The 26,413-nt window shown below is 46.1% G+C and overlaps 1 protein-coding gene across 4 annotated transcripts in view; it reads left to right on the top strand.

Annotated features, from left to right (window-relative positions):
* CYRIA (CYFIP related Rac1 interactor A) overlaps positions 1-26,413 on the top strand; it is a 108,988-nt gene that overhangs the window by 56,346 nt on the left and 26,229 nt on the right. The window contains exons 1-2 of one of the 4 annotated variants that reach the window (XM_082641879.1): positions 20,297-20,473; positions 21,971-22,225. The exons of 1 other annotated variant lie outside the window; for it this stretch is intronic. In XM_082641879.1, coding sequence (XP_082498005.1) covers positions 22,173-22,225 — 53 coding nt within the window. In that variant the 5' untranslated portion in view covers positions 20,297-20,473; positions 21,971-22,172. Of the gene's footprint in view, positions 1-20,296; positions 20,474-21,970; positions 22,265-26,413 lie in introns of those variants that run through there. 2 more of the 4 variants (XM_082641882.1, XM_082641880.1) reach the window with 2 other exon arrangements.

Genomic DNA, 26,413 nt, shown 5'->3' with positions numbered 1-26,413 from the left:
GAGGGTGTTGGGCTTGATGGTCCAACTTCCATTTCTGAACTGGTCCCCAAGGAGAGTCCTTGAATCCTGCTGACTCCCCACGTCGTGCCGGGGGACCCCAGTGTAGGACTCGAATTCATATCATCACCACCAGGAAGCTCTCAAAGGTGAGAAACCAAGGCCCTCACCTCCTCATGGATGGCCGGGCCTCCACCAGCCCTGGAAACAGAACAGCTGAGCCTGTACAGAGAAAAAGGTTGGCTCGGCTGTACCTCGTCCTCCCAGCCTTCTGCTGGGAGCCCCCGGTGTAGCTGCTGCCTTTGTTCAAGCCCCTCTTCCGGCCCTCCAGCCTCCTTGCACCTCTGTCGTCCAACCCACAGAAGGGTTGGAAAAGAGGAGAATCGGCTTGGAGTGTAGGGCTTCGCCCTGATGACTAGCTTCCTTTCCCTCTTGGGGACTTGAAAGCTGCCAGTCCAGAAGTCCCAGGAGGGAGACTGCACCTGACCTGGAAAGCAGGAAGGAAGCCAGGGGTCAGGAGCACGCTGCAAACTGGCAGAGAGAAGCGTCCCACAGAATCGTTCATGTGATCGCAGGCTTGGCCATCAGTGCCCCGCAGGACCCCTTTCCCCACGTGTCAGCTCTTTCTGCCCTGACTAGGCTGCCAGCCAAGGAAGGAGGGCCATGGCAATCTACCAGTTTTCTTCAGTTACCATAATGTGGATACAAGGAGCTGGACGTGTGATGACATTCGCAAAAGCCCACGTCCCTAGTTTTAAGGGAGGCCACCTGGCACGGTGTAGAGTGGGCTTTGGGTGAGATTTGCTTTCACTGGGGTTGTCGTGAGATGCTGTGTCCTGCCGTGGTTAGTAGCACAGACTGCAGCTGGACAGCCCAGGCTAGGACCCTCCTCTGCTACTTCCAGCTGGTGAGCTCGGGCTGACCGGACATCTCATCCAGCTTGTCCTCATCTGCAGAACGAGAGCCCACAGGACCTGCCACACGAGGCTGCTCTGATGAGGGATGTGAGTTCACGCATGTGAGGGTGCGGAGTGGTACCTGGCCCATAGTCAGGGCTCAGTGAGTGTTCGCCGATTTTATTTTGATCTGAAGCCTCTAGAATTGAATATTCTATTCCGTTTCTGGGCTGTGCTGTGGGTTCAGTCATTTACTGGCTGTTTATTAAGCATCTCCTGGGTGCAGAACTCGTCCTAGATGATGGCGTTTCAAAGCCGGAGTCGGCAACATGATAAACACAGTGAGACATCGCTCCTTCTTTGCCATTGGGACAAGTGAAGCCTTGTAGGAGACCAGAGGCTGGAGAGTTCCCTGAGCCAGGCGGCTGCTCAGAGGAGCTGGGGGGCCTGGAGTGAAGGGGGCGGCGAGGAGGAGCTGGAGGCCTGAGCCGAGGGCTGGACAGTGGGTTGAGAGAAGGAAGGTGGAGTTGACTAAGGATGATGAGGGCGGGGTGCCATTCTGAGTGGGAGACCGGGGGAAGCGCTAAAGAGGGTGGAATTCTTGAGAGTGGTTTTCTGGTGTTGGTGTGGGTGGTAGGCTCTGCTTTAATCCTTTTTGGTGCGAAGTGCCTGGGGCCGCCAGGTGGAGATCCATCCCCTTTGCCCAGCTCCGGTGTCAGTGGAGGAAGAGGGCTCAGGATGCGCCAGCCAAGGGCCCCCGTCGCACAGGATGGAGCAGGCCTCTCTGCTCCCAGCAGAGCGAGCACAGGCCCCTCTGTGTGCGGCCTGAGAGCCCTGGCCGGGCCTCCTCCTTGAAGGGCCTGACAAAGACTTGCTTGTTCTCGCCTGACATCAGACCTCGCCCTCAGGATTTCTCTGTTCTTCTGGGGCAAGATCTCACACAGTGATAATAGAGTGAACGGGAAGGGAGGAATCAAGGGAAAGCTGTCTCAGGCGTCACCATGCCAACCCGCTCCCCTGGCTGAGCGTAGGAAGAGGGCGCGCCTGCTGTGTGCGCCCCGCGCATCTTCCAGGTCACACCCTGGCAGGGACTGCCCTGAGCTGCGGGCGTTTCTGGTTGGAGCCGAACGGGAGCTGCTCGTATTGGTTCCGAGAGATGCTAGCTGCCTGGTCCGTGACGGACAAAATATTAGTGAGTCACATTACTTAATTGCTGCATACAATGGGTGGATTGTTTTCTGTGTGTGTGTGTGTGTGTGTGTTTTAGCTTAAGTAAGTATTGCATTTAAACACCTGGATTTTCTATGTTAACAAAGATTTATAGTGAGTTCTGCCTTGGACATTTCGTAAAAGCTTACTGTTTAGAGGCATCTGTGAGATCACCTGCTCCTGAGTCTGTCTGATCCTTTTTTCAGATGAGTGAACGGAACCCGGGAGAATGGGAGACAGGAGTAAAGCTTTTATAGGCACCCGGGATTCGGATCCTGCGTGACAAGTTCTCAGCATAAGACCCCTAGTGAGGGTTTACTCAGTGCTATCCCTGCTTACTTTCTGAGCTTTGATGTGTGCCAGATGGGGTCAATAAATGAACTCACTTGTAAAACAAAATGAATGTGAAACCAGTCCAAGGGGAGCCCCTAGTTTCATTTATCATAAAACAATCAATCCTAAAACAACCGTTTACTTGTGAGATACAGGAAGAAAAGGAAATTTGACACGGGAACTTCACGTCCTCAGTCTAGTGCAGTGGTTCTGAAGCTCACGGCCAAGGCCATAGGCTAGTAAGTGAAAGGGGAGCCCGTGTCTCCACTGTCTCTTCAGTGTGTTTCCCACACTCCATACTCCACTTCATCAAATGACCTGGGGTTACTTTGTTTAGCTGGAGTCTCAGCTGGTAGGAACTGCGGAGCAGTCCCAGACCTGGTGCTTGAGGAGCAATTTGCTGTCTTCAAGTGGAATTAGAAATAGCCTAAACAGTACTTGATCTGTCTGTGAGGGCTGGGAGCCTTCTAGCAGATGCAGGGCACAGCTTTCAACTTTAGTCATGTGTGGCCACAGACACCAGCCGGGGAACCCCGGCTGCAGGGTAAAGTTTAAACCAGGGTAGTGCATAGTTGAGTCATCAAGAGCACGGCCGGGTTTGAATGTAAATCTGGAGATGAACTTGGTAAGGTTGTTTGTTTGGTTTAACTGTGGTCTTGCTGGATCGATCCAAACAGGGAAGTTCCACTGTGACTCTGCTGCCTTCTCTGTGTATGTTGGGTTCCCTACAGGAGCATCCTCTGCGAAAGCGTGTCCTGCACGCCTCTCTGTCTATCAACACAGGGTGGGGTTACCGATCGCTAACGGAGGATCTCCCGCTCTCCTAATTTACACTTCCAGAGTGTCTGCCAGATCCAAAATATAATTTGAAGTGGACATTTCACCAAAATGAGCTGTCGTAATTCATTTTGATAAGCTTGGATAAGATTTCAGCATTTTCTTTCTTTCTTTTACTCTTTACCTTTTGCAACTGGAGTCAGGTTGATTCAGCCACCAGACAGATGTTCCCCTGGGTGGAAAACGTGATTTAAGAAATTAGGGGAAGAGGCAGGGGAAGATGATTACTAAGCCAAGTGGCTGAATCTATTAATTTTTCTTTCCCAAATGTCATGGCTCCATTTCCAGCAAAGTGGTCAAGATCAATGCTTTTGAAATGACCTTGAACAGGCATGAAGTGAGTTAGTGTGTTAAGTAAGCACTGGGTACCACAGCTGCGAATTTGAACTCTTTTTACTACTAAGAATATATTCAGGGCATTGAAATGGATCCCCCTGCTTTGTCCTTTTTCCAAACTTCTGCTTTTGTACTAAGTACCTACCCTGACCAGGTCTGGCATTTTTAACGTGAGATGAGCACGCCCCTTAGTGGAGAAAGTACTTAACTGCAAGCTCTTAACATTTGCCCAAAGAAAAGCTCTCAGTTTTTACAGAAATATATCGCTTTAGTAACTCTTAAAGCCAAACTACTTGTCCACGTTGGAGGGTTATGAGATAATTTGTGGGAAGCACTTAAAATGGCACTGAGTGCAGGAATGACAATCAGCAGGTGCTATTATCACGCTTATCCGAGATTGAGGATTCGGGAAGCAGGGGGTTGAGTGACGTCATTTTTGGCGTCTTCCGGATTTCAGCTTCAGGGCCCTCTGTGCCCACACTGTTACGTATTAGGAAAGGTGAGTGAAGAGTAGTGGACAGGACTTACCTGGGGCAGGACCCACTGCCCCGAGGCGGAAAGCAGTGACGACCACTTCAGAATACAGGCCTCCTCACCGTGCAGGAATTTGGATTGAAAAGAGCATCCACACAATGTGATTCCACCTGCACTTGATGAGGAGGCACTGTTCCTTTGCCACGCCTGTCCCTGACCTTGGACTTCTCCCAGCTCAGCCTCTGGACGCTCAGAAGTCTCCACAGGCAACCCTTTGTGAAAATGACTCCTAGTGGCAGGAGATGTCTCTTTCAGAAGTTCATGTGGGCATCGTTGAGGCCGTATTTTGCTTTTCTCATGACTCAAGTTTTCTTTCTTTTAATTGTCAAGCATAGGATGAGACCCCTATGAGTCTGTTTCTTCATATGCCTGAAGCTGGTTACATCTTTATCAAACGAGATGTGAAAGTGGGGAAACGATTTGCCTTCCCTCTCTCCTTTCTTTCTTCCTCCCTTTCTTCTTTCTTTTCTTCCTTCATCCCTTTCTTCCTTTCATTCCTCCTTCCCTCTCGCTTTTTCCTCCTCTCCCACCAGCCCCTCCTCTTTCCTTCCCTCTTGCTCTAAGTTGATGATTGGCAAGAGGTCCTTGGATATAGATTTTGGCATCCACGCCATCTCTTGTCCACTCACTTTTTCATTTATTCGGAAACATATTCCCTGAACAGCCTACTCTGGATTCAAACATAATCCAGTCCCAGTTCCGGTGCTGGGGATATTCATCCTTTAAGAGGAGAGGCAGGCAGGTAAGCAGGGGTGACAGGACCGTGGGAAGGTGCTGGAAGAGGGCTCCCGGGGCCGTGGGGAGAGGAACAGAGGGCAGCCCGTCCCCCCAGGACTGGCACCGGGAGCACGGCAGGCCCCAGGCTGGTGGTGGATGTAAGTTTGCCTGGCAGAGAACCACCTTTATAGTGGGTTTAAAAGCCACCTAGGAGGGGCTTCCCTGGTGGCGCAGTGGTTGAGAGTCTGCCTGCCGATGCAGGGGACACGGGTTTGTGCCCCGGTCCAGGAAGATCCCACATGCCGCGGAGCGGCTGGGCCCGTGAGCCATGGCTGCTGAGCCTGCGCGTCCGGAGCCTGTGCTCCACAACGGGAGAGGCCACAGCAGTGAGAGGCCCGCGTGCCGCCAAAAAAAAAAAAAGCCACCTACCGACAGGTCTCAAGGCCAGGCGTGTGACAGCTGTCCCTCCAAAGGCCTCTCAACTCCACCCACTGAGAGTGTGATCGCAGCCGTGGGGGACCTGGGGTTCCCTTCGTCCCAGCCCCAGGCCTCGCTGGCAGTTTCTCCCTGGCCTCCCTCCCACTCCACAGCCCCCTCCTGCATGAAACCCTCCACATTCTTCCACATTCTTCCAGTCAGAGGATTCCTCTCCTCTCTTCCACCCTCTTCCCAGATACCAGTCCTCACTAGAATCTTCCACTCGTTACAGCTGTCTTTAAACATAGCCTCTCACCCTCACCGGATGGTGCAGGGACCGTGTCTTAGGTAGCCCTAGTTTCTAGAAAGAGCAAATGTTCATGCAGTTGCTCCTTTGACCACGCACCCACTTTCCTGTACTCTGTCAAGGACTGTGCTGGGTGTGGAGGCTGGACCAATGATTAAGACCTGCGTTCAGGAAGCTGAGCAGACACACATGAATATTATATTTTTGTTAGAAATGCATACAGGATACACAGGGTGTATAGATTAGGGCCATAAGAAGGAAGAGGCCAGTTCTAACTTGGGAGCTAGTGGCAAGGGAGAGGAGGGGTGTTGGATTTGGGTGGAGGTGGGGATCGACTGAATCAAATCACACATAAAGTGAAGTGTAGGTGGATAGATCACTCGGCAGAGCCAACAGAGTTTTGCCAACTAAACAGAATCTTCAGTGTTACTGGTAATTTCTAGAAATGTTGAAAGAATTTATTACTTATTTCAACTGAATGCTGCCATTTCCTGGGCAAAGTAAGTAGACTTCCAAAGCCTTGGGAATTAACAGCATCATTTCACCATCTCTTGGAATTGTTTTGAAAGCCAGTGGACATAGCTTTGGTGTTTGCAAATTATCCCCAACCTAGTGCCTTAATGTTACAGTTTTATTATTATCGTAACTGCAGTGAGATCTGATTTGGGCTCTGAGGGCTGGGACTGCGGCGGCTTTTCAATTGCTTCTGGAATTCCAAAGGAAGAGTCTGAATTAGAGAACGTCATATTAGACCTTTGAATACACGTGATAGATGAAAGCTGGCTGCCCAAGCATTGACTAATACAGGGACTTTGGGACCCGCTTTATCAAATACATGAAAATTAGTTGTAGTTAGCCTGTCTGCGTATTTCATGATGTTTGATGCTTCGGAAGTCCAAAAGGGCTTGAGAACAATTTCTCTTTAGTAGTTTAAGTGTTCTACCTGATTTCTGAATTACTGCTTTTTCACAGAGGTAAACTCTGCACTCCCTGAGTGCAGCAGTGGCCAATTTTGAGATAGCATGGTGCTGGGAATCTATCACCACCATCCTTCCCAAATAGCTGGAAATCCAAAGGGCTTCAAGGAACAAGCCAGGGATGCTCTGTGGAAGTGCTGTCAAGGCGCAGTTCTGGTTCTTAAGTGGAAGTCTCATCCCATTTCTAATTGCCTTAGCTCCTGGTGTGGCTTTCGGTTGCCTGAATACATTTCTGGAAATTGTTGGACATTCTCATTGCATTAAGACCTCAGGATGTTGGAACGACGGGGAGTTTCCCAGGTCGTCTAGCCAGTCCTGGTGGGTTACAGATGCGATAAGGATGAGACTCAGACGGGGGGGGGGGGGGGGGGAGGAGGAATGACCTTCCCCAAGGTCTTGTAGCAAACAAGTGGCTGAAAACAGGTTAGGACAAGAGCCAGTGACTCCCGTGCATTTGGTGGCATTACAGAGACCTTACAGTCGCGGTAGCTTCCATGACCTTGAGGCCCTGGGGTTACACAACAACTGTCTGACCCGCCCAAGGCACCGAACTGCATTTCTGCCCTGGAGTTTCCTTGCTTCTGCTTTGTGGATTCAAAGTTCCTATATAATCAATCTTCAGTAGATTCTCCTGACCGTCTCTCCCTCTACTTTCCCCCCGAAACACACTTTCTATTTTAGAGGTTCCTGCTGTTCCTCATTAGGACCAGGCTCACTGACCAGGCACTTCCCCATCCCGTGAAAGGACTACTTCTCCCCTTTTCTTACCCAAATAAGAGTGTCTGACCCAAATAACAGATGGCCTGAGAGCCTCTCCTCCCACGGGCCTGGAGGAAGAATCTTATGTTTGGATGGAAGAGAAGCTCCAGGGGATCATGGGAGTCATGTTTATGAACAGATGACTTCATTCATTCCATCTGTAGGTATGGAGCTCCTACTGTGTGTCAGGCCCTAGTCTGGGATCTGGGGGTATATATGTTCATGGCGATAGAGATCAAAAAGAAAAATAAAGACAGTGAGTGGGGAGTAGGGTGAAGTATGATGTTGGAGAGGGTGGTTAGGTTGGGCTCCGCTGGAAAGTAAACCCTGGACAGAGGCCTAAAGAAAAACCATGCAGATATATTGGGGGAGAGCATTCTAGGCCTAAGGACTAGCAACGATACTGTGGCAGAAACACATGTGATAAGTTCAAGAATGAAGAAAGGGGGGCTTCCCTGGTGGCACAGTGGTTGAGAGTCCGCCTGCTGATGCAGGGGACACGGGTTCGTGCCCCAGTCCGGGAAGATCCCACATGCCGCGGAGCAGCTGGGCCTGTGAGCCATGGCCGCTGGGCCTGCGCGTCCGGAGCCTGTGCTCTGCAACGGGAGAGGCCACAACAGTGAGAGGCCCGCGTACTGCAAAAAAAAAAAAAAAAAAAAGAATGAAGAAAGGGGAGAGGCCAGAAGCCAGAGTAGCCCAGCGATGGAGGGGAGTTGTACGAGATGAACTACCTTGGGGTAACATCACCTCGGGCCTTGTTGACTGTGATAAGAATCTTTTATTTTACTCTAAGTGACACAGGAAACCATTGAAGGGATTTAACCAGAGGAGTGACATGCTGAAACTTTTGAAACATCATTAGAGCTGCCAGATAGGTAATTGACTGAGTGATTGGGAACTGGGGAATCTGTTTAGGAAGTGAGTATGATAGTCTTGGCAAGAGATGGGATGCCCTGTGGGTCGTCTAGGCCTCCATGTCCGAGAAACGATCAAATTCAAGCTGCGTCCTAAAAGGAGAGCTGAAGGGTTTGTTAGCTTAGATATGGGGTGTGAGAGAAAGGAAAGCCGAGGATGACACTGACGTTTTTAGTCTGAGTGTCTGGAAACATGGAATTGCCATTTACAGAAAGAAGAAAGACTGAAGAGGGGCAGATTTCTAGGAAAAAAAGCCAAAACTTTAATTTTGGATATGTGAAGTTTGAGGTGTCTATTAGAAGTCAAGCAGTCAATGGGATAAATGAGTCTGGAGTTCAAGCGAGGGGGTCAAGGTGACAGTTATAAATTTGGAAGTCATCAGCATACATCCTCTAAGATGGTATTTAATAGATATTAATAGTTGTGTCAGAAAGGGGACTCGGGGAGGGGGAAGGGTAAGCGGAGACAAAGTGAGAGAGTGGCAGGGACATATATACACTACCAAATGTAAAATAGATAGCTAGCGGGAAGCAGGCGCATAGCACAGGGAGATCAGCTTGGTGCTTTGTGTCCACCTAGAGGGGTGGGATAGGGAGGGTGGGAGGGAGACGCGAGAGGGAGGGGATATGGGGCTATTTGTATACATATAGCTGATTCACTTTGTTACACAGCAGAAACTAACACACCATTGTAAAGCAATTATACTCCAATAAAGATGTTAAAAAATATATACTGCCTGCACTCAAGTCATGTCTGTATATTTCTGTGCGCATCTCTTGTTGATGGTTTTGAGTGTCCATGTATCTTCTTGGCCATGTTAGAAATAAAAAGTTAATTTTCAAAAAAAAGAAAGGGGACGCTTCTTCATGGCCAGGAGGACAGAACTAAGACCAGTGAGTGGAACAAGAAAAATAACGATAGTAATCGTGATTACGGCAACTACCGTTTGTGCATCTGGCTACTTACATATGTTGTGTCACTGTCTCTACAAACCAGCCTTGAAGAGGTTGAATTCATCTCTGTTTTACTCATATTGAAACTCAGACTCTGGGAGGTTAAGTAAATGTTGTTAAATACGTTGACTGAGACCACCCAGCTAATAAATAGCTAAGCTGTGATCCAAACCCAAGTTCATGTTCTTGTTGCTATACTAAACATCAGAGCTCAGCTTAAGAAGTTCAGTAGGGTGGTCTTCTTTTATCTCTGAGAAAGACAACTCAGCTGAGAATTTCTGCGAGCTCACCCTCCGCCTTCAACTGAGCCTGTCCTGCAGGTCGGGCGTTTCAGATGCTGGGTGAAAGACTGCATGTCGGGGCTGCCCTTGCCAACACAGAACACACACTGTAAAGCAAGAGAGAACAATTTGCAAAAAAGAGATGACACAGGAAGATAAAGTCATACATCCGCTCTGAACACTGGCTACAGTTTAAGCCAAGACATTACCCATAGGTGCTGGTTGATTTCCTTTCCTAGTTTCAGAGGGCAGATGACAATCCCCACCCTACTGGAGACAGGTGGAGAAGGGGAATACAGGGATTTATTCCACGCTGGCGGAGGGGCAGGCTTCGGGCGGTTTAGCTGTCATCTCCTTCAGGGCTCGCCGCAAACAAATGAGTGCTGGGGGCTCCACCTAGGAAAGTAAGACCTGAGGGGTGACATGGCTCGTCCAAGGACCTGCAGCCAACACATGTTACAGGCTTTGCAGACCCCAGAGCTCAAGCCTGTTGCACCGCTTTCCTTTAGAAGGGGAAGGAGGAGGCTGGGATGCTGAGAGCGGCTGGCGTTATCCTCCGCCCATCCCCGCCTGCGGTCTGGAGACGGCCGGCAGAGGGCGCCGCGCCCCTGGCTCTCCCAGCCCGCGGCCCGAAGCCATGTTGAATGAGCAAATGTCTGCAGCCGCCTCCGCGAGATGGAAATGTCTCCCTGGCAGGAAATCCGCGAGGAGCACCGCGGGGTTGTGCAAACAGCCTCACAATGTCCGCTTGTGTGTGTGCACTCGGCTTCGCCCGCGTCGCCCACAATGCTCTGTTTTTTTTGGATAATGGGCCTCTGTGGACCCATAGGGCTTGTCATGCAAAGGGAGTGACCTGTGTTTGTCATAAATGGGCTCTTGTATGATTAATAGCCACGCGAACGCGCCCGCAGTAGCCGCGCGGCACCGGCTTCACCTCTTCGCCGAGGCGGTGGTCTCAGTCGCTTTCTTCCCTCGCTCCAAAGCTGCCGTGCAGAATTTATTGCTAAAAGGGAAATGACTTGTTTGCATTGTGGTTGCAGTTTTTTATATGCGAAACAGGAGGTGCAGAAAACTAGCATTTGTTGCTGGAGGCTGACTGCATGCCAGATATTATACTAGGTGCTTCCCCTGCATTATTTTATTTACTCACCAACGGCACTGCTAAGGAAGTATTACGATTCGCGTTTCACAGACGAGGAAAACCCAAATTCAGAAAAGTAGAAGACTTACCCAAGGTCTCCGCAGCCTGTACTGTTGCCACTGAAGAACTCCTTTTCTCCTTCAGCGTGGTCCACGGTCCACACACCTGGAAATGCCTCCCTCATCCTGCCTGGCTGTCCATACACTCAATTAGCGATTTTAAAATAAATGAGGGATTTCCATTCTTGGGTGTCAGTGTGTGTATTGTACCTCCTGGAATTATATGCAAAAACATGTGGGTCTGTGTGTGGGTGCATTTTTCTAAGAAGGCTGATATTCATCAGATTCTCAAGGTCATCTATGATCATAAAACAACAGAATATCTCTATTTTGGGAAATGTTTATTTTCTCCAACCTGTTTCTCTTCCCAATGACCCTTCCTCTGTTCGGCTTGTTTGCCATTGACAATCTTACTGTCACTGCTGTGCGGTGACTGCTTACCGAATCTTCCATTCCATTTCAGTGGCCATCAGTGAAGAGGCTGCATGCTGGACCTGTGCTTGGAGCTTGGCTGGGGAGGGGTGGGGGGTAGTTGAAATGGGCCTTTAAAGAATCCACAGCAAGGAAAAGAGGTTATTCATTCAGCCTGGGGGTCAGGGAGGAGGTTTCTGGGAGGAAGTGCAATCTGATTTGGGCCTTGAAAGATAGGCCATCCAGAGGCAGAGGAGAGGGGGAGGGCATTCCAGGCAAAGGGAGCAGAATGAACACAAAAACAGAAGCAAGAACCAGGCCAGAGCTGTTGGCACTGTCCATACTCTGGTGTGACCAAAGTACAGAGTGTTCAGAGGAGCTGAAACTTGAAAGAGAGCTTTGGGTCAGGTTTTAGGATCTGAATACCATGTGAAAAATTGCACCCATCTTAATTTGATGGCCAGCTTGGGAAGCGTTTACACTGAAACATGCCTTTTTCCTTCCACCCAGCAGCTCCACATCGCGCTGGGCCAGGGAGTTGCCTCAGAAAGCAGCTCCCTGCAGGAGAGCCGGCCTCCAGGGCACTCAGCACACTCCCACCCCCCCCCGCACCCCGCCTTTCCTGTCCCAGCTTACAGTGACGGTCTTCAGTGCTTGCTTGGGGTTCAAGCTAGGGGTTTTATTTTAAAGCTGTTACTTTGGTTTGCGATTAAGCGTACTTTGAAATCAAGGCATTTGCTCCTTTCAGAAATGCAGACCAAAGCAAAGCCCCTCCCGCCTCTGAGATTTCAAGGGATGTTTTCTGCCCTTTGGCCGACCTTGACACTTGAGATGTAATGGGCCACGCCAACCGCCTTTGGCTTCAAATTGTTTAGGTTTTCAGTATGTGAGATGGCTTTTGGTGGTCTTTTTGGTACTTCTATAATTTTGACACCCCCCCCAAATAAATTTGAACTGGGAATTAATATACCTAATGCTTTGACACCTCCATCAATTCCAAAGCCTCCTTTGGTGCACAGGTGGACCTCCGTTTAAGAAAACTCAGTGTCTGAAAACCTAGACTTACAAACCAAGTCAGTCCCTGACACTGGGGCGGATGGGGTTCTTCAGGGGGCTTTCGCTTCCCAGAAGTACTCCATCCGTGGGCACCATGCCTCCCGGTGCCTTGACCTGAGAGGTCATATTTCACCACTTGACAGTGAACTCTGGAGGCAGAGAGACCTCAGGCAGAAATGTGTGGAGCAGCTGCCAGGGACCGAGAGCCAGGCAGGGACTGGGGGAAAGCCTTTTTCTTTTCTTTCCTCTCTTTTTTTTTTTAAGGTTATATTGTGAGATAACATATAGACTAGACTTAATTCACCAGCGTTCACTTTACACAGGACATTTCCCGTAACGTGCGCTCAGAGTCTGCTGTGTGATCCGAGGTGCTTGGGGTATCTGGTGTTGGATTGGGGGAGGCGAGAGAGAGCCCAAGATAATGGCTGGAGATGATGGGGAGAGACTGCGGCCAGGAGAAGGGCTTAGAGAGAAGTCACGGCCAGGGGAGACGTGGAAGGTACCTGGAGAGAGTTTGGTGAGACACCAGGTCTAAGGGGGGGCGGCAGGTGCAGAAATCTCGGGGGACACTCAGGTTTCTGGCTCATAATTTAATGGACGATGATGCCTTTCTGTGAACAAAGAAGGAGGAGGACACTTGGGAAGGGCAGAATTTAAGGTTATTAAGATCTTCCCAAAATTGCTGTGCTTGCAGGAAATTCACTTAGAGGTACCGGCCAGGAGTTGAGGAGGGAGGTCCAGTTTGGGGCTAGAGTGGGACAGGGAGACAAGGTGTGAAGACCGAACATTGGAGACAGGCACTTGAAGGTTAGATGGAGGAAGCGGAGACTTAAGAAGGACCATTCAGGGCTTCCCTGGTGGCGCAGTGGTTGAGAGTCTGCCTGCCGATGCAGGGGACACGAGTTCGTGCCCCGGTCTGGGAAGATCCCACATGCCGCGGAGCGGCTGGGCCCGTGAGCCATGGCCGCTGAGCCTGCGCGTCCGGAGCCTGTGCTCCGCAATGGGAGAGGCCACAACGGTGAGAGGCCTGCGTACCGCAAAAAAAAAAAAAAAAAAAAAAAAAAGAAGGACCATTCATAGAGATGAGAGGGCAGCAAGGAGGCCCTCCAGCATCTCGGCGGGGGAGGGCTTGGCCAACAGCATGCAAGGCAAGATTCCCTGCATCCCCTAGCTCAGAGCTAGAGGACCCTGGCTTCTGTTGGTTGAACTACCCGAGAATCAAACTCTGGAAAAAGGAGATCTGTAATCCAGAGAAATGAGAGTCTGTTTAATCTAAATCACTGATGGTCAGAACAGCCCAAACTTCGGGCGACTTCTCCGTGTTCCCTTTCGGGTTCTAGACTGAAGCGAGGCCATCGGAGAGAGGTGGAATAAACAGCTTTCCCAACACTACTCAGTAAGCGGAAGGCATTTCCAAGACTGCTGCCCTGCAGGGGTCACTCTCCCTTTGAAATGGGGCAGAAGTGGCCTGGGTGGGCTGTGACTGTCAGCCCTCCTTCTAGGGAAGGGGGAAGCTCATCAAGCAGTTTCCTTCTCACCGTGTTCTTGATTTCACAAGTGGAAGGGAACAAATTCACTAATGATTTCCCAGCGGTGGGCTGGTCCAGAACAAAGTCCCAGTTTGATTGTTTCCATACTCACTGGTATTGGAAATTGGGGGGGGGGGGGGGCGGTGCACATTGACTTTCATTCCCTAAAAAAGAATCTAATTTCACTCTCATTTCTTGGAGACTTTTTGCTGCTGTAATATTGATGTTTATGGGGAAATTAGCTGTGATGAGGTAATAGTCTATTTTAGAAAACTGAACTCAGATATTGAAAGGACTATTTTAAACCTGCACTTAATCGTTCAGCTCTGTAATGGTCTCTCGGTATTTTTTTGAGAATTCCCATGGATTGCCTTACAACTCGACTCTAGCAGCTTGCATTCCACCGGGAACACCCAGCCCTTTTGAGGGACACCGTGGTATTAATGATGGATGAGGATATTCAAGGCATTTTCCCATTTGAGTGCCATTACTTGTAGTGTTAAAACGTTTTGAAAACACATTTTAGCCATTAACTCATTTTTATTGTCAGATGAAAGTGCTTAATAGACTCACTCTAGTTTCCCTCCTTCGTCTTGGAATGAAATCATCTGTTGGATTCTTGGCACGACTTTGGGCAACGGAACAGAGAACCTTATGACTTCATTGCAGAAACGGCAGCTGGGCAGGGAATTCCAGCCCAGCCCAACTATCTAAAATCGCTCACCTGGTTTTGCGCCCAGAATTTATAGTCTGAGCTACTTCATTCCATCAATGCGTTCCCCGCCCCCTGCAAAGAAAAGCAGGTGCTTCTGTCATTTAAGGAATGTACCCTTCCTTTTGCTGAGAAGTTTTTTTTATTTTATTTTATTTTATTTTTGCGGTACACGGGCCTCTCACTGTTGTGGCCTCTCCCGTTGCGGAGCACAGGCTCAGGACGCGTAGGCTCAGCGGCCATGGCTCACGGGCCCAGCTGCTCCGCGGCATGCGGGATCCTCCCGGACCGGGGCACGAACCCATGTCCCCTGCATCAGCAGGCGGACCCTCAACCACTGCGCCACCAGGGAAGCCCGAGAAGTATTTTTTTAAGCCACCTATTTTGTGTCTGATATATTACAGGCTGATGGTCAACCGGTTTTGCTTATCATTCAAAACAATCAAGGAGTATAAATGAGGTATCATGGGTTGTATGATTACTAGGAGAAAGTGTCTCTGGGTAGTGTGAATACCAGACGTATCAGGGTTGTACTCTCCCTGCTCGGACAGCTCCCTGGATGGTTCATGGGAGGCAAGCCAGAGGGGTCACTTGCTTTTGGGGGACGGTGTGGGGAGCCCGCAAGCCTCTTTCGTCGCTGACAGCAGCTGCCAACCTGGCTGCCATCAGGATTTCTCCAAATCTGAACCTTGTTGACCAGGTTGAAGGTCAGATTGTCTTAATAGCCCTCCTAGGATCACATCCAGTCGCCAGAAACACTCCTAAAGCCAGAACTGGACTTCTTTCCTCCACTCTGTTGGGGAAATCTCAGGGCTCCATTGTAGTCAGGAGATCAGACTTATCATAAGACTAAGTGAGACAGGTCACAGCATGCAGCTGGAGGCACCAGCTTCAGAGCAGAGACCAGCAGCTCTGCCCCCAAGCTGGGCCGAGTAACTGACCAGGTTAGTGACCCCTAGACTTTGGAATTTCATAAAACGATAAAATTTCAAAATAAACTTTGGGGACTTAGGATGCAGCGATCACTATCATTTTGTAAAATAAATAAAAGACACTGTAGCATAGAGATGTTTGCATAACTTCAGCAGAAATGCAAGGCTCATGCCATAGCCTTAATTTCTCATTTTGCCTTGGACTGGTTGATGCTTTGGTACCACTGGACAAAACAATCTTAAGGATTTCTTTGCCAGTGCTAACTGGGAACCAGGCCCTGTGCTAAGTGCTGGGAGGTGTACAAGGAGGTGTAAAAACAGCCCTGCACAAGAAGACCTTATATTCAGAGATGGCGGGAAAGTGTGCAATTATGGTCCACACTGTAGGCACTGTGACACAGTAAACACAGCAAGTTAGGTGAGCAAAGAGAAGCCGAGCTTACCCAAGGGAGTGGGTTTTGTTTTATTTGAGGTAGAGTTGAAGAGGAGGGAAGATTTAGGGGGGTTCTTCTGAAGGTCCCGATTTCCAAACTCATACTTGAAAGGGGATTCTGGGGAGGCAATGGCTGAGAGCCAGTGCTTAGAGGTCAGATGGAATTGACTTTCAGACCCAGCTCTTGAGAAACTTTTAAAATCTCTAAGATAATTTCTTTATCTCTAAAGTTGGGATAATAAGAGTTCCTACCTCATAAGGTGGCTGTGAAAATTTAAATATGATAATACATAAAAAGCTCTCATCCTTATGGCCTGCAGATCATTACAAAATGTTAGCTGTCATAATTGTAAACAGAAGGAGCAACATGTGCAAGGGCCCTGAGGCAACAGAGAGCAGGCTGCTTTAGAGAAGTGCAGGGTGTGATGACTGTAGGGCCCAGGGGTGCGGAGGAAGAGAGGGGAGAGAGGAGACGGGCAGGGGCTGGAGGCCAGGTTTTCTGGATCCATTGCACACATTGGTATACGTTACATCCTGCAGGCCCTGGAGAGCCATGGAAGCATGTTAAGCAAGGAAGTAACATTGTCAGATTTGTGTTTAGAAAGCTGGAAACGAATGGGCAGCAGACAAAACTGGAATCAGGAGGATCCGTTTAGGGGCTCTTTGCAGGATGCCGACGAGCTCTGCTGAGGGTCTGAATTAGGATAATCAGGGTAGGGAAGGAGAGAAGTGCACACATCCCAGTGGGGATGTCCTGTTTAACAAGCTGTTTAACATGTTCTAGGGAGACCCTACTACCATGGGGCAGAAACCCTCCACTGGCAGTGATACATCGCACCTTATGGTATTTTTATTTAATAAATCTTTATTGGAGTATAATTGCTTCACAATACCGTGTTAGTTTCTGTTGCACAACAAAGCAAATCAGCCATATGCATACACATGTCCCCATGTCCCCTCCCTCTTGAGCCTCCCTCCCACCTTCTCTATCCCATCCCTCTAGGGCATCGCAAAGCTCCTAGCCGATCTCCCTGTGCTATGTGGCTGCTTCCCACCAGCCAACTATCTTACATTCAGTAGTGTGTATATGTCGATGCTACTCTCACTTCCCCCCACCTTCGCCCTCCCACCCCATGTCATCAAGTCCATTCTCTATGTCTACCTCTTTATTACTGCCCTGCAACTAGGTTCATCAGTACCATTTTTTTTTTTAGATTCCATATATATGCGTTAGCATACGGTATTTGTTTTTCTCTTTCTGACCTACTTCACTCTGTATGACAGACTCTAAGTCCATGCACCTCACTACAAATATCTCAATTTTGTTTCTTTCTATGGCCGAGTAATATTCCATTGTATATATGTGCCACATCTTCTTTGTCCATTCATCTGTCGATGGACACTTAGGTTGCTTCCATGTCCTGGCTATTGTAAATAGAGCTGCAATGAACATTGTGGTGCATGTCTCTTTCTGAACTATGGTTTTCTCAGGGTATATTCCTAGTAGTGGGATTGCTAGGAAAACTGGACAGCTACGTGTAAAGGAATGAAATTAGAGCACTACCTAACACCATACACAAAAATAAACTCCAAATGGATTAAAGACTTAAATGTAGGACCAGACACTGTAAAACTTTTAGAGGAAAACATAGGAAAAACACTCTTTGACATAAACCACAGCAATATCTTTTTTGACCCACTTCCTAGAGTAACAGAAATAAAAACAAAAATAAATGGGACTTAATTGAACTTAAAAGCTTTTGCACAGCAAAGGAAGCCATAAACAAGACAAAAAAACAACCCTCAGAATAGGAGAAAATATTTGCAAATGAAACAACAGATAAAGGATTACTCTCCAAAATATATAAACAGCTTATGGAGCTCAATATCAAAAAAACAAACAATCCAGTTAAAAAATTGGTGGAAGACCGAAATAGACATTTCACCAAGGAAGACATACAGGTGGCCAAGAGGTACATGAAAAGATGCTCAACATCACTAATTATTAGAGAAATGCAAATCAAAACTACAATGAGGTATCACCTCACACCAGTTAGAATGGGCATCATCAGAAAATCTACCAACAACAAATGCTGGCGAGGGTGTGGAGAAAAGGGAACCCTCTTGCACTGCTGGTGGGAATGTAAATTGATACAGCCACTTTGGAGAACAGTATGGAGGGTCCTTAAAAAACTAAAAATAGAACTACCATATGCACCTTTTTTTTTTTTAATTTATGTATTTTATTTATTTATTTTTGGCTGCGTTGGGTCTTCATTGCTGTGCGCAGGCTTTCTCTAGCTGCGGCAAGTGGGGGCTACTCTTCGTTGTGGTGCGCAGGCTTCTCATTGCGGTGACTTCTCTTGTTGCAGAGCATGGGATCTAGGCATGCGGGATGGGCTTCAGTAGCGTGGCACGCGGGCTCGGTAGCTGTGGCTCACGGGCTCTAGAGTGCAGGCTCAGTAGTTGTGGCACACGGGCTTAGTTGCTCGGCGGCATGTGGGATCTTCCCGGACCAGGGCTCAAACCCATGTCCCCTGCATTGGCAGGCAGAATCTCAACCACTGTGTCACCAGGGAAGGCCCAACCTTATGTTTTAATGTCTTAGAAAAAATGAATTTGTCCCATTTGCTTTTTGTGTTAATGGACAGAGCAAGAGATTGACAGCCAGGGCACCTTCCTTCTGGCTCTTTCTTTGGCCGTAATGTATTTTGGGTCCGTGGGCAAGTGCTTTTTTGTAAATAAGAGCTTTAAAAATATGACCCCAGTTCTAATATAGAATGTATTCTGAGGACATTTGGGACTTCCATCTGGAAGACCCTGGGAAGGACACTTACTATACCTGACCCACATGTTCTGATCTTTAAAATGGGTCCAATATCACCTTCCCTACCTTTGACACATGCTCATGTTGAGGATAAATGAGGCCAGACACATCTTTGACAAAGATGTGATGTTATATAAATATACATCATTGTTGTATTCATGATTGGTCTGGGGCTTATATGCTAACTATGTTGCAGAAGAATATTAGGCTCAACCAGGACTTCTTAATCCCCAAAATACGGAGTTATAGATAAAAAATCTAAGTCTTTGATTTCTAAAGTCTTTGTACCAGGGATGTTAAACATTTTAGATTCTGAAAGGTATTGTCTTATTCAGAGTGCTAAGAAAACCCATCCCTTCTGGTAAAGGCATTGAGTATTTATCATCTTAGACCTTAAGAAAAGTATTAGCAAATAGAACCATATAGGGCTGCTGTTCTATTTTTTCTCACTTTCTGTTCTGTATTGATAAAAGGTGGTATTGGCTTAGAAAGTCTCCTTTCGGATAGTTATAGCTACAAAAGAAATTTTCTAAGTGCTTGTTCTCTAATCATGAAAATTGGGCATGGAAATCTTGTTGTACACAGGCAAAGGTCAGAATTCACAATGCCCACACCCTGAATCCTTTGTTATGTCTTACTTAGAGTAAACAAATAAATTTCCTCACCAACTATGGCCACATCTTTTCAAAGTCACTTCTAGTTGATTTTATTTGGTTTTACACTCTGGGACTACAACTAATCTTATTATTTTTTTTCTTCCAAACAAGAACCGAGTTCTAAATAAGAAAAAAAAAAAATGTGCATGTGCGTGTCTGTGTGTGTGTGTGTGTGTGTGTGTGTGCGCGCGCACACGTGTGCTTTTATCCCCTTCTCTTTTTTGGAACTGAAATGTTAGCAGAGGACGATTTCTTTAGGAGGGTCATCACTTTCTACTGAGCAGCCTTAGAGCCAGCTCCCATGGAAGTGGTTTTGAGCTCAGAGCCAAGAAAGTAGTCATAGAAAATACCATGCATACATCCCAAATCGTCACCCCTGGGAGATGAGAGCCTCCCTTGGCAGGGACATGTGGCAGTCTTTAAAGGCACTATTAACACTCCTACAGTGACTAGAGAAACGCCCTCCTTCTAGACAATTTGGAAAACAAATGTGAAAGGATCCATTTCAAACTTGTATTGCTGTACATGAACCTTGAGGAGTAAGCCTTCTGTATTGGGAAGGCTTCACCAGTCACCCAACTAGTGTCTTTTGTTCCCTTCTCACTCCTGATTCCCCAGCTGGAGGCGTCCTCTCTGCCAATACAGATTCCCAGGGTCCTTCATGCCTGGGTGGAGTTCACTTCTTCTATGATGCTAATTTTTCTGGAAGATTCCACCCCACATGGTTTTCTGTCTTCTCTAAATTCCTAGAGAAATATGTCTTTCACTGTACATGCCTTGGGGGACTACTAGTGTAGAGCAGGCCACTTTAGAATCTAACAGAAACTATAGACTCTCTCCCCAGAGAAAGGAGCATATACATACAATAATACATTATCGAGCACACACTTTCCACAGACCACGGACTCACAGAGTCACCAAACAGGGGCCTCCTAGGGATCTGGAATCCCAGGTCTCCTTCTGTGGGGAAAAGAGCATGGACTTTGAGTTCCTAGATGCTCAAGCTCTATCTTTTATTTTCCTGTAGTCTTCAGAAAGATGTTTAACCAACTAAATTTCTTCTTCTTCCAATACATGAAGAGAATTATAGCTACCTGAAGGATTGCTGTAAGGTTTGAGTGAACTTAAGTGTGTGAAAGCTCCAAGCACAGTGCCAAGCACACAGTGGACCCTCAATAAAATGTGCATGTTCTTGTCCCTCTCATATATCATCATCATCTTCTTCATCATCATCATCATCATCACTCTGGTTGGTACTTACTGTGTATCAGGTACATACTACTACTTTCACATTCAGTTAACATTTCTGAGCCCTTACCATTTATCAGAAGCTTGTTATGTGCTTCCAGGTCGATTACATTCTTAATCTGAACTTGTGCTGTCTCCCTAAATAGCATGTGTGTCACTTGAGCACTGCAGCCATGGCTTCTGTCATTGAAAACCCCACTCCCACAGGCCGCAGGTATTCAGGGTATTCACCAGTGATTGACTACTTCCCTCAGGGCAATTATTCAAGGTGGTGTTTTTATTAGAAAACCAAAGGGAAAAGAAGAAACTTCCCATCAAACTGTTACCAGATTCCCTTTAGGGAGGATAGGAGTTTGATTTTTCCTTTTATTTAGATAGATCACTGTCACCAAGAGAGTCAGTGTTGAGGAAGATAAACCAGGTCTCCTGGGACCTGAGTGGGCAGTGATCCTGACCGACCCCCTCTTTTGACTGTTGGAAAGTCTGTGTTGCCCCTTTGCCCTTTGGCATTTCATTCCTTTTCAGTAGAGATATTTCATGAGTCCCTTTGGCATGGTTTTCTTCATTAGATATTTGTGTTTTCCTTGGACTTGATGCTATATTTATGAAAAGGGGTAAACACAGACACAACCATTTGGTTAAAAATTGAAGTTTTTGATGATTTTTTGAGTATTTATTAAAAGGGTGATCTCCTTACTGCTATTTTCAAAAGCATTTGTTTCTGCTTGGGATTTTCGTGTTGGGAATGGGAATTAACTTATATAGAGTTATCTGAAGACCCCAGCCTCTAACTGTCACACACTTATATAAATATTGTTCTCTTGAAAATTTAGTTTTCTTTCATAAAGATTTATATTTTTAAAATTAGCTTCTGTATTTAATTTTAATACATTTAAGTTTTCTAATCCCTAAACAACATATCTTCCTCTTAGATATATTTTGAACATAAAGTAAGAAAAGGGATCTAAAATACAGTCTTTGGCATGTAGGAAAATCTCTTGCGGTGCTAGCTATTAATACCTTTAAATATTTACCTGATTATAGCTTGACATTAAAGCAGTTTACATAAAGAGTCATGGATTTTGGGAGACCAAACCTGAAATATCAAGAAACATGCAACTTATATGATTCTGGGGATGTAATACTTCTTTGATTCCATGGATAACTTAAACCATGAAACAAGTTGTAATGCTGAATAATTATAGCTAATATTTGTGCAGTATTTTATAGTATTTTACACAGCAGTTTTACACTCATTTCAATAGTCTTTGCAAGAATCTCATGTAGAAGAGATTATACTATTGTTGTAGGTGAAGAACCGAGACTCAGAGCTACAATGACTTGCTCTAGCGTAATGGGGGGGGGGCGAGACGGTGCTTCATATTTGTGCGGCTCTTTCAAGCTCTTCTCTAGGAGCTCGTCATTTACCACTTACACTATTCATCTTCTGATAATATCAGTAGGCCACATTTTTATTTTAGCCTACTCTGTGCTACAGATCCTCAAGACTGTGTCTTAATCTTTATCAGTAAGTCCCAACCTGCCATGCTCTGGGAGAACAACCCCAGCAAATAGCCAAAGCCGTCATGCCAGATGCCCACACACCTTCACTTTGGTAGAGAAGAGACAGTCCTGGAGAACCCGGTCATGGAGGAAGACAGGTGTCTCTAAGAGCAAAAGGCCATCCCGAGTGGCCACAGATGGAAAGAGGACCACCTTCCAATGCCAATCTCCGAAGCAGGAAACATCCCAAGTAAGAGCCAGAAAGAATGTTTGCAAGGCCCATCACCTCGTGAGTGCTTATCCAACTGGCATCTCCTTCCCTCTGTCTTCATCTGAGAGACCAAATCTCGTGATCTTCCCTTGCTCTGCCCCTACCAGACCCTCCTGGAGGGAGTGAATTCAGATCTCGCAACGCTCACGGGCACCACTGCAAACTATGTCGTGTCCCAGGGAGGTTTCACTTTAAGATGATCTCTGAAGATGTCAAGGGAGACATTGTGTGTTTGTTAAAATAAGCCTAAACTTTATAGTATAGACAGCATACTAGTTTTAAATAATCAACATGCTTTATAAGTTATTGCTTGAGCTCCCTTAGGCCTGGAATCCTTCTTAGCACCCTCCTTTATGAATTCTATTCCTAGTATTTTAGTACTTTCACATCTGTGTTTTTTGCTGTACTTCTCTCTTCCTTCCTATTGGTTCTCCATCTCCTCCTTTATTATTGGGGAGACCTTTCTTATCCCTTGAACTTAATAAGCAGCTTCTTTACCTGTAGAAACTGCCTAGAATCATCACCTGCTGGATGGCCTTATCTCTCTGATATGAGCTCCCAATCCATAGTGGAAAGTGGCAAGGATCTGGCAAGTTCCTTGGGACTGACCCAGCAGCAGGTCATATTAGGAGTGTAGGCATGGAGTTACCAGACAGAACATGGACACCAGAGTCCCCGGCCTCCCTAAATCCAGTCCTGGACTGCCAACCAGGCTTCTCTCCCCGCCTTTTAGCTGTGAAAACACTGCTGTACCCGTGGGAGCTCTAAGACTCTGCTCATCCTCAGGTATAAGTGTCAGTCTGCTCTTAGCTGGAGGAGATTTCTCTTTGTCTCAACTCTCTCTTAGCCAGATCACTATTTCATTTCTTTTTTTTTAAAGCTGTACTTCTCCAGTGTAACCCGTTTGTCTTTATTTTCTGAACTCCAAATCTTGAAAGAGACTTTTTTCCCCTTTGCTTTGGCACTCAGAAGCTTAGATCCTAATTGATCTCCAACAGACGTGAAGATCTTCTTGCCTGGATGACCTATAGTTCATGTACTACTTGCTCTCTACCTTCATCTTACTATTCTCCTTTTATTTTCCTCTTCCCCTCACTTTCATTATGTAAGCATTTGCATTTTCTAATAGTGTATAATAACTTATCTTAAATTCTTTTATTGAACAAGATCAAATATTAAAAAATAATTCTCACAGTGATTAACTAAGCCATCTCATTAGTAACATGGTTCATAGAAATGTATTTTGTATGCACTTAGGAGCTGTTTGAAAAGATTGGAGAGGCTCTGTCATGAAGAATGTAGCTGGGGGTGTAGTAAAAGCTCTTTGGGTGAGGGTCTTCCCAAGTGGAGCCCGAGATCTAATAAAAAGCAACCATGGGGCCTCCCTGGTGGCGCAGTGGTTGAGAGTCCACCTGCCGATGCAGGGGACACGGGTTTGTGCCCCGGTCTGGGAAGATCCCACATGCCGCGGAGCAGCTGGGCCCGTGAGCCATGGCCGCTGAGCCTGCGCGTCCGGAGCCTGTGCTCCGCAACGGGAGAGGCCACAACAGTGAGGAGCCCGCATACTGCAAAAAACAAAACAAAACAAAACAAAACAACCATGGTCCATACCCAGTGCCCATCTGTGTGATGCTAACTCACTTTGCAGACCTTGAACCAGAATATACTTCCATGAATTCTTGTCCCATTGGAGGGGAGTGATAAGCATCTTTTTTTTTTTTTTCCATGAAGGAGATGAACTATTTCTGTGTTTATTCAAGGAGCTTGTATTGAAATGCATGTTTTCTAGGTTCCATAGGACTGGATTTGACCCCTAATACTACATAATATCCCATAATTATCAATTATTGTTCCAGACAGTTCCTGTTTGGGATGTGAAACATCTAGAGTACAAATAGAATATTTCCAGTTAGTTGACCTGGGTTGTTGTTAGAATCATGCTTCAAAATAGTGGACTGCATCAGCCAACCAGCTTAAGTAACGTTTTGAACAGATAGAACTCTGCAGCCAGCTAGTATTTGGATGTATTTCCACGTGTGTTTATTTCAGTCTGTTACTAATTTTAAAGGCTTAATGTATTTCCCACCCAGGCACTCTGACAGTAAAATCCTACACAAGTCAGACTTTTAGGAGGAAGCTAAATCCATTCAGGTCTCTTGTGACATGTTAATAGCACAAAGCTAGGGAAATTAAGAATATTTAACTTCCATTAAGGCATTTTATATGAAAGTTAAGTCTGCTACTAAACAGTAGAATCGTCTTCCTACAAGAAGTGCCTCCGGGTCTGAGTTGGAATTGTTCATTAAATTGGAAACAGATTATTTCCTAGAGACCCAGGAGGATTTGTGAATGTTGCCCAGTGGCAGGGATGGGCTATACCAGTTCTGAGTTTTAATCTGGCAGAACCTGTCTCATACAGGGCTTTGCTCAAAAATACCTTAAAAGAAAATGTGCATAAAGGCAAGGGAGGAAGAAAATGACAGAAAGAATAGGGACGATCCTTTTGGAAGAGAGAAGCATGGTGTTTGCCTCCTGTTGTGTGTGTGTGTGTGTCTGTACGTGTGTACATGTCATACATGCCCAAACATTCATATATTTCAAGATAGGCAAGGTCTAAGAGGTATCTATTCCAACCTTCTGCCCAACTCATTTTTATAATATTTTTCAGGAGTAATATACCATATTTCTACTTAAACACCACCAGTGACAGGAAACACTATTTCATAGGGCAAATCACCCAATATGCCTACAACCCTAATGGTTAGAAATTTTTTCACGACACTGAATGAAGATCTTCCTCATTATTTCCTCATTGGTTCTAGTTCTCTTCCCTAGAGCCACATAAAACCTACCTCATTCGTTTTCCATAAGAGAATTCTAAGTAAGTATTTGAAGGCTGTTAAGATAAGTATCATGATGATGATGGTGGTAATTATCATGTAATGTGCCTTGAGCACTTCCTATAAGTACGGTGCTAAACACTTTATATTTTTATTCATTAATATTCATGATTGATGAAATAGATGCATTTCAAAAATTCTTTTTACAGATGAGAAAACTGAAGCTTAGAGAGTAAAGTACCTTGCCTTGGATAACAGAGCTAACAGGAAACAGAGCTAGGATTTCAAACCGCCCTCCCTAAGCAGACTCTTTTCTACCTTCACGTTAGTGATTTATACCATGAATGATGTCTGCAAGTGTATGAGTTATTTTCTCAGAAGGGGGGATTATGGAGACTAGATTATACCACCTTCTGCACTTAACGGAACTGCTTGTTATGTATTTTCATGCACAACATCATCCTTTTCATATATTCCTCTTTCACCACATCTTTCTTAGAGTGGCATATCTTTTTAAATGCCTGTAGCAACATAAATACTGTCAGAAGCCATGTGGATAGAAAATTACATCCCTGCAGTTCCCTTTTACTGGTCCAGTGATTTTTCAAGTTGATCCTTCACAAGCTGAGGTGTCTGAATCATGAGTTAGAAAAATGCCTTCCAAAGAGCACAGCACCCAGCATCAAATCACGGCTCCATAAATGTGTGTAGAATAAATGAATGGACAATGGCCTCTTGAAGAAGATGGTTTAATGTCTAGAGCTGAGAGCAGTAGAAATTTTGCTATTTACTTAAATAATAACTACATTTTCCCTATTTTTTCAGGTTGGGATTGCAGATATGTAACAAATTTGCATTTCTCTGTAGACTTGATTCACCCTTGCAAATGCCTCAGGCTGCAGTTTCATTGAGAAAACTTTATGGTTATTATACCTTTCCATTTCTACACTTCATGAAGTACCTAATTTTGTTACCATTGAAATGTCAAATTGCAAGAGCCTCTGACTTGCCTGGGAAACCTGACATCCTGTACAGGCTAAGAGGGGTTCCTGGGAGTATAAACCTGTTTTCTAAACTCTTTTCCTCAGGAACTTTAAGAAACTTACCTTTTTGGATAGGTATTTTAATAATGCCCTCTCTGTTCTGCTTGTCCATTGACATGGTATGTTCCCACATCAATGGAACAGAAACAAAGTGAAGCTGAAATATTAACCATACGGATTCAGGGGATTAGTGAAGGGGAAAGGAAAGAAATTTGTAGAATATACCTAAACTCTGCCTCCTATGACTAAAATACCTAATTCTTTGAATAAAAAATAGTTGCTAA

Source organism: Mesoplodon mirus, assembly GCF_964341445.2.
Source record: "Mesoplodon mirus genome assembly, chromosome: 14".
In the NCBI taxonomy this organism is placed as follows: Eukaryota; Metazoa; Chordata; class Mammalia; order Artiodactyla; family Ziphiidae; genus Mesoplodon; species Mesoplodon mirus.
Note: the sequence above shows the minus strand (reverse complement) of the source record. Positions and strands in the feature narration are given on the sequence as shown.